The sequence below is a fragment of the Sinocyclocheilus anshuiensis genome, unplaced genomic scaffold, assembly GCF_001515605.1.
Source record: "Sinocyclocheilus anshuiensis isolate Anshui unplaced genomic scaffold, SAMN03320099.WGS_v1.1 scaffold354, whole genome shotgun sequence".
NCBI classification, from domain to species: Eukaryota; Metazoa; Chordata; class Actinopteri; order Cypriniformes; family Cyprinidae; genus Sinocyclocheilus; species Sinocyclocheilus anshuiensis.
This window is the reverse complement of record NW_015544195.1, coordinates 910,810-919,856: the sequence shown is the minus strand read 5'-3', so window position 1 is coordinate 919,856 and position 9,047 is coordinate 910,810. Positions and strand designations below refer to the sequence as shown.

The window sequence follows — 9,047 nt, the reverse complement described above, 5'->3', positions numbered from 1 at the left end:
ATGAAAAAAAAAAAAAAAAGACAAAACATATATATATATATATATATATATATATATATATATATATATCGGATAAGTACTCTCCACTAGACATTTGCATTTCAAGCGTAATTCTTTTTACTTGAATGTTTCACAGTAGGCTAGTGATGAAATGAAAATGAATTCATAGAGGAATAAGAATGGTGCGTTTCCAGTCTGTCAGTACAGTCTTAATGGTGTCAACAAAAAGCATTAATTGCACATCTCTGCGCTTCTCAGTGTGGGTGACATGTACCTGTGACTGTGCACTCGGAGTTTTGACTCCTGTCCTCTGCTTGTCTGCTGTACAGGGCAAGGCCATTCGCCGAAGCCTGATTACTGAGTCCTAAGTAGTGGGTTGAGTTCAGCAAGGCGAGCTGGTGTGCGGTGAAACCCCGATTTGCCCAGCTCTGGATTTTCCCTACGGGACACGAAAGGAGTCTGTGAGGAGCGATGATGGTCTGAGCGGCGGACGCAGCGGAAGTCCCGTTCATCAGAGGAGATTTTCGTGGATTGTCTGGAGTTGTGGCAGTCTCTGCCAAAGACCAGATCTTAGGTTTTGGAGCCGGAGGTGGGTTGTTTTCTGAGGGCGGAGAGTTGATGATGGCCTGGTTGAGTTTGACCGGCTCGCTGTTGGCCTGTTCTAAGTTGTTGTGGTGGTGATGATGATGATGACTGTGATGGTGAAAGTGCTCTGCGCGTTCGCCGTGAATCTCTTTGCCGTCTTTCACCATCGCTTTGAACAACCTTTGCTCCGGTCCTTGTAAATCCTCATAGCCGTCTGAAATTTCAGAGTCGCTCCTGCCGTCCAGTTTCAAATCAGAATGCAGCTCGTCCTGCTCGTCTAAATCGTCCTTATTCTCAATATTCTCCGTGTCAATATTTTCCAAATCGATTTCCTCCTCATCCTCGCGTTTGTCGCCGTCCTCTCCCTCGTGATCGCTGCTGTAAACATTTCCTTCTTCGTCCGTGCGACTCCGTGGGGCCCAGGTCATCTTGTTCTCCTTCTTTAGCCTCCTCCTGGCATTGGCGAACCAGGTGGACACTTGAGTGAGGGTCATTTTGGTGATAATGGCCAGCATAATCTTCTCTCCTTTGGTGGGGTACGGGTTTTTCCGGTGCTCACTTAACCAGGCCTTGAGTGTGCTGGTGCTCTCCCTGGTGGCATTTTTGGGTCTGGAAGGGTCTCCGAACTGGTACTGACCATATGGGTAAAAAGCAGGATGATGGTGGGCAAATCCAGGATGCTGGACGCCCGGACTGTCCTTCAGTTCGTACTGTGCCCCCTTAAAAACACAGAACACGGATCCAACATTATTGCGATTCACTATTATTTATTATTCTTGGCCTGGCATATAGGCTACTACGTTTTGTTGTACTCGGCTGCAGTTCCCTGGTGTATTGTTGCTGAATATATGAATTGCGTAAATGATTTTCAGTCTGTGTGAGCAATTACAAAAGCAAGGAAGGATTGAGATTTTTGTATTACTTTTTATTTTTGAATAGGCCTAATTAACGGCATTAAATTCTTTAGTGGGCTAGCTTGCACTTTATATACTTATATAAATGTTCCAAATAAATTGACAAGATGCACCCATATATATATATATATATATATATATATATATATATTCTGTGCACGAGTCTTACATCTTTTTTCTTCCTGTTTTTATTGTAATTAATTAAAATCACAAGCACTCGCACGCTACACTTATTATTTTATTTTATTTTATTTAAATTTTTTACTTTTTCCAAGTCCTTTTGTATTTACCAAACGGAGTAAACAGCAAAGTTCACCACCGTCTTTCAAAAACTAGCATTCGGTAATTAATGGTTTTGAAACATAAACTAAAGTAAATGATCTTGTAACACACTAAGCATTTTTTTTAAAGTTTACTACATCTGAGTTTAAGAGAGAAAGAAAAAACAGCACAAAAAATAAAATGATTACTCACCAGCTGGTTGAAAATGGACAGATCATTTGAATAAGGAAGAAAAGCTCCATAGCTTTGTGCGGCAGCGAAAGGTGATCCGTACATACTGGAGAGAACATTAGAGAGCGCTCCGGACGGGCTCAGGTCTGCCCCGGCTCGGGCACTGCCTATCCCCTGCCTGTCCTGCGGGTATATGGGTCGGATGTACTGATATCCCAACTGTGGGAAAGACATTGTTGTGGAGAAAGTCTACTGGAGTCACAAAAAGCGGCGAATCGCCCTCTTGGTGCGCACCACGATATCCACTTTACAGTGAGTACAAAGTGTCAGGGAAGTCTATATTTCCTCCGAAAGAGCCAGTGTAAACGATCCGATTGCGCTTTCCTCCCTTACTTCGCTATTGATCTGAATGGACTAAGGTCAGGTCCTTACAGATTGCTTTAGATTATTGGAACTCCTTTTTGTGATTGACATTTTTAGTCGTTCAGAAGCTCCTCCTATTTCTCAAGTCTCACCCCCACTTACAGAGGACCCACCCCCCCCCCCCCCCCCCTCTCTCTCTCTCTGCTCCTGCTCTCCGTCTGGATAAGTCCTCTGACGTCGCCATCTCTTATTTGAATGAGTTTCAAATCTCATTTTATGGCTCGCCAATCATTTCATTTGCTATTTGTTCGCCGCTTCAGCCCTTTCCCATTTCTTGTGTTACTTCTCAAAAATGTTGATCGTCCACAAAATGGTAAATATTTTACTCTTGAGTCATTAACTTCCCGCAGATCGTTTGTGTCTTTATTTGACTCGCGTCTCTTCCACGTGAAACGAAGAACTTTAAAGTTTAAATCGGAGAGCACACAGCCTACAGAATTGTGTGCTTGGTCTTACTAAAATACTAAAGGGAAATATTATGCGAAGAGCGTTTTTAGTTCATCTAACACGGAACAAAACAATCTTCTGACGCCTTTAGTGAAACATCAAAACACTGGCGTGTTACCGTTCGCCTTCAGAGTAAGTTGATTAAAAAAATTAAAAGCCTGAACTACAGCATAATTTCGTATGGCATAGTATGCGGTATTGTGGATTTCTGCAAATTACAATTTAGTGTGGTGCATTTTAATTTTTCAACTATGGAAATGTATTATTATTAATATTATTATTATTATTATTATTATTATTATTACTACTAGCCTACTACTACTACTAAATATAGCCTGTGTTTAAGCTGTCAGTCTTGAAGGCTTTTTTGACGTATTAAAATATAATCGCAAATGTTTCAATTGCATTCATTCTGTTCCTAAAAAAAAAAACATATTTTGGGCGATTAACCTACAGGATTACTCTACAGATAGACAGATATCCATTGAAAAGATCTGATATAATCCGCACCCTTCTGTAAATAATACGGATTAAAACAAAGGACGATGATCCCGATTGAAATTCCTTGAATCAATATATGAAAATATGCAGGAAACATTTATAATCGTATTATGCTCCTAGTCTAGTGTCATCATATGTCTGCTAATCGTCTTCCAAACAACGGCACCGATTAGTGCTTTAACGAGTTTCGTTTATTTGAATATAGGATGACTAAATCTCAATTCAGTAATGAAAGATTATGGTGAATCAGCTTCGGCTTGGATTTAATGTGATGTGGTTTCCAAGAAGGCAATGTTCCTCCTAAACCTTCCATCTGCTTTTAAAGAGATAGCCTAGTTATTGTTATGGCATCCTAATAGGAATGTCATTTGTATTGGCTCTTTGCTTATTTAACGACTCCCGGATTTCCATGTTCTCCTTACCACGTGTCTGCTGTTTTACGTCTAACAATGCAGGATTACGGGGGTTATTAATTAGAACAGCAGTCTGATGCCATTCAGAGCGGATGGCAATAACTACATAACCGTCAATAACACCCACACGGACCTGCAGAGCTAACAAGAGCTCTCAGCCCACCCATCTGACCCCACAGCACTGCGCCATCTGTGACAATACAAAACACAGCTAACCCTCTAGGTTTCAAGCAGTCTGGTTTTCTTTATAGTCTTATTTACCTACAGGTATTTGCAATTATTTTGATGTAAGCTAACCGTTTTCAAACCACTGAATGTAGTGAAGTTGGAAGCACGGGGAAAGGATAAGTGTGCGTGCTGGAGTCCGCCCTGCAGCGCTCTGAATTCGGATGGACACGTGTCTCATCCCGGGACCTGTCAGGGCCTCAAGGTTTGCCTCTGATTTATTGGCCCAATCAAATACACATGCACTAATTTAACACTTTCACACTGACCCAGGAAACTGGCACAGCCATAAAAGCATTAGGACAGTGTTTTCTTCCTGCCTTCTTCTCCCACCCCTCTGGGAGCCCTCGTAACAATGTAAATAAAATAAAAGGCTTAAGCATTATTATTATTATTATTATTATTATTATTATTATTATTGATGTTGTTGGTTGTATTTTTATAGTTACTATAATAATATTAACAGCAACAATAAAACCAAACAATTGTATCAGAATAATAAATATACATACGCTAATATGTAGGGAACGCGTTTATTTAATTGTTAATTAATTTTTTAATAATATTAACAGCAACAATAAAACCAAACAATTGTATCAGAATAATAAATATACATACGCTAATATGTAGGGAACGCGTTTATTTAATTGTTAATTAATTTTTCGTTTTTTTTTTTAGATTTACCTATTGCCTAACAAGACTCCATTTAAACGCAGGCCAACATTTCAAAGCACCGCACTAACATCACGTGTATAAATAGGGCAATCTCGGATGTGTGACTTGAGGGATGATTTCTGTGACTCCTTTACTAGCAATTATGCAGATGACACCATTTCGCATTCTCCAACACGCATCCAAATAAACAAGCAGAGACGTTGCGCTCAAAAGCGTTTCCTTATGCAATACACAAGATGCCTGCGACAGTGCTGATCAAAGACTTCAAACAGGGGCTCTTCATATTACACCTCTGAATCAGCTCTGCAATGCCAAGGCGACAGAAAACAAGTAACACATACCCCATCGCACATGGTCTTTTAAACGGGCTTTTCTGATCCGATCTGTTAATTGAGGTGACAAAGGATTTAAAACGAAAACACACTTAATGACCTTTGATGTGTGTGGTGTATTCGACAGGGGGAGGAATGAGAAATATGCGTTAGAGTGACTGGCCTAAATCACATTTTCTTTAACAGCTCCGGCAAACAGGATTTTATTTGGTTAGAGTTGATAGGGGAAGTCAGTTCTGTGAAGAGTTTACATTTTGCATCTAAGTTTTGGTTAAACAGGAAAATGACTAGAAATATAGCCTAATAGCTTTATCATCATTAGGCCTATACAGAATCGCGGAATCACTATTGCTAGATGGGTTGTTCTGAAAAATTCTGATTTGTTCTATACCTTTATACTAAGTAATTCCAGATTATTTACCACATTTCATCACATACGCTATTTTTATAGAGCAGTTTACTGCAAAAACAAAATCACAACTTTAGTTTACATAGCTTCATTAAAACTATATGGTTAGTTTTAAAAAGGTTAGTTTTAATGCTGAAGCACAAAATAACTTGTAGGGAGAAATTAAAATGTTCCTATACAAACACCTATCAGTATGTCTAAAAATCAAAATAGGGCTAAACACATTTGTGTGTGTGTGTGTGTGTGTGTGTGTGTGTGTGTGTGTGTGTGTGTGTGTGAAATGGCTGAGGACATTTAATCCAATAAATTAAATGCTTTCAAAAATGAACTCAGGAGCAAGTGTACTTCCTGAATATGTTTAAAGTGTAATTTTTACTGTTAGCATAATTTGACTAATGTTATTTTAATTAGGTTTCTCCAATCAATCGTGTCTATTAAAGAGATAACTTGCGGTGGAGGAGAAAGTGACGAGTTTTGAACTGTTCCCTGGGCACACACAGTAATTTGGAGTAAATTAAGAGTAGTCAATGGACTCTGAATATGTTTAAAGTGTAATTTTTACTGTTAGCATAATTTGACTAATGTTATTTTAATTAGGTTTCTCCAATCAATCGTGTCTATTAAAGAGATAACTTGCAGTGGAGGAGAAAGTGACGAGTTTTGAACTGTTCCCTGGGCACACAGTCATTTGGAGTAAATTAAGAGTAGTCAATGGACTGCAACTTATTAAAATGCTTTAACAAATTGTATCAAACACCAGATTCAAACGGCGACGTCTGTTTTAACCCTTCATTAGCGAGGACCAAATGCTCTATCAGAACCGACCTTGTTGTGCTACCGAACATCTACAGGTGGTTTAGATTACACGTTCTGGCGTCTGTACACTGTGGGGATTTTCTCAACCTTTACGTCTCCTTTACACTAACACGGCCGGATTTAGACCTTTTGTTTGCACAATATCAAGAGGCCTAAATAGAAAGAAGGGGGAAAAAATCGTCTATCCTAATTTTATAAATGTTAACCGTATATCTAATATTATACCGTGTGCAGCCTTTGGCAACTCAAGCAAAGCACAGACGAAAAGGAAAACCATTTTCCTCAGCATCAACGCTTCGACGACAACCCCAGTCTATTAAGTGACTGCTGAAGTCTGTGTGCTGAGGTGGCGGAAATCTGGAGGGACTTATTCTCGATTGTTTCTTCGGCTGTGATACGGGGCAAGCGTATAGTCGGAGCAGCGCGGTCATAAAGTGGGAATTTGGATTTGGTAAATTGCGCAGCCAGCGGCGGCCACGCGCAGTAATTGATTGAGAAGGTCAGAGCACGGCTGCCCAGTCTTCGCGCGCAGCTTTGGTAAATATTTTGATGGCGGTCTAGCGCGGGCTTCGAGTTGTTCTATTAGCAAGGCAGGGTCACTTTCATTTATCGCTATTTGCCAGCATCTGCCCTCTCAGCAAAGAGTGCACACACCTACAAGACATATTTTTTTTCTCAGTTGCCTTTTAGAGTAAATTTGTAGGGATTGACTGACAATGTGAATGTGACAAGAATAGATTTCCATTTTTTCTACTTTTGCTGGTCATTCAGTAGTTCTACCTGATATAATAATAATAATAATAATAATAATAATAATAATAATTATTATTATTATTAATAGTAATTATGATTATGATGATGATGATTATTATTATTAAGGTAAAAATAATAATAATAATCATCATTATCATCATAATCAACAACAACAACAACAACAACATTATTTTTATTTCTGGCAAAAAACAACGCACTGAAAATTGTCCAGTGTTTTTGGACTATCTTCACAATGGTGATTTGAATAATAGCCACATGCATGTTTTCTTCACTGCTGCCGGCGTTTCTCTGCGTGGTTGTCTCCTGTATCAGTAACAAAGCAGCCATTGATTTTATGGTAAAGTCACTTTGCAAAGGGAATGAGTTCCTGTGGCCGGGGATATCAGTGTGTTACACGGGTATAGCCCAGGTAACAAGATGAGCATTGATTCAGCATTACAGCTGATCAATACTGAAATAAGTAACTTCAGGCCTGAATTAAAATACAAGTTGGAGCTTGCTTTGCTGCTGTCAGTTTATGGAGAAGTGACAGAAAGACACACAGTAGCACGACTGAAAGAAATTGTGTACGTGTGTTCAAGGGCAAGACCAGAGTGCACAAGCGCCACTTAGGAACTCTCAGATTATTTTTGTGTTATGTTGACCGATGAGAATTCAGTTATTTTAGCAATAAAACTGTCATCTGCACATATGCAAATTGCTGAGCCAATGCATTACCATTACTAATACCATTCCAAATGTATGTTAGTAGTAATAACTGTAAACAATCCGGCCACTTATGCTCAATGCTTCATGTGGTGACACACACATTAACTACTTCTGGTTTCAAAACTAATTCAGTCAGCAGTAACTCCTAATAATAAACCACGTAAAGAAATGATTGATCCTTAACTCTACAGTGGTTTGCCTTGAGACATTTAATTTAGGGCTCAGTAATAAACCACTTACACAACTTCTCAAAATCCTGTATTGGTCCTTTAACAAACATTCTCTGTGTACATAAATAATTTGATTAAGTGGTGAAGCAAGCAATTTCTGTACACAAGATTTTCCAGGGGAAGTTATTTGACTTGAATATTCATAGGCCAAAGAATGCCAGTTTATGATGCACAGGAAGTACAGAGGGAAAATATGGTTGCATTCTATCGATCTCAAGTTGAAGGCAGTCACTGGGAAGGATTTTTCTTATAGAAGATGTTTGCCTGAAGCAAGTTGTGTCTAATATCTATAGAAAGATTACAGGGTGCCCCAATAGCATATTGAGCTGCTCGACATAGCATGCACACATAATGAAGACATCTTCTATCAGCCACAAATTGTGCTGGACAAAAAGAGAGTGACCATTCATGATTAAAAATAGACCTATAGAGTGGATTTACTGCTAAAACAAAGAAGCTGTTTAAGTAATCAGGTAATAATCTAAATGTGTGATTCTTATATAGTCCATTCAAGATTACCAGCTCTCTCTCTTTCTCTTTTTTTCTCCAGCTGCTGTAGCAGGTTTGTATGTAGCTGCAGGAGAAGCAGCTGTACTAACACAGAGGCCCCTATCCACCCAGAGGCACTGATAACCCTGCGGGAAGAATAGCTCACAGTCTACATACTGATGCGTCCTCAAATATAAAGTCAAGTAGGATTTTAAAGATTGCATGCCTTGTATCATTTTCCAGTTCAGAAACTAGCCTCATGTCTTTAATGAAAAAGAATGCAAGCTAGTTTTTCCATCCTTATTATTTTTTAGAACTGGCTAATAGCAAATAGTAGTGTGAGCTTGTTATCAGGTCTAGACTGAATAGCACTATGGTCTTCGGTGTGTGTGTAATCTGTAATATTGAGTGGCACAGCATGCCAACACACTGAAGTCAGTGCAGTTTATACTGCCAGCACTTATACTCAGCATGCAGTTAGTGATAAGACATAGACCACCTAAGCACTGTCCTCATGAACACACTCCAGAATAAGTGTGTGCAAGTGTGTGTGTGTGTGGTACATTAACATAAAAGTAGTGTATATAAAACTGTATACTATCTTTATCTATCTATCTATCTATCTATCTATCTATCTATCTATCTATCTATCT

The 9,047-nt window shown here is 39.0% G+C and overlaps 1 protein-coding gene across 2 annotated transcripts in view; it reads right to left on the bottom strand.

Moving 5' to 3' along the window:
* LOC107696698 (iroquois-class homeodomain protein irx-3-like) overlaps nt 1–2,366 on the bottom strand; it is a 3,581-nt gene extending 1,215 nt beyond the window's left edge. For both annotated transcript variants that reach the window (XM_016497158.1, XM_016497159.1), the window contains exons 1-2: nt 1,974–2,366; nt 275–1,304 (exon numbers count right to left, since the gene is read on the bottom strand). In XM_016497158.1, the coding sequence (XP_016352644.1) occupies nt 275–1,304; nt 1,974–2,186 (1,243 nt within the window). In that variant the 5' untranslated portion in view covers nt 2,187–2,366. The remainder of the gene's footprint in view (nt 1–274; nt 1,305–1,973) is intronic.
* Between the last annotated feature and the right edge of the window lie 6,681 nt (nt 2,367–9,047).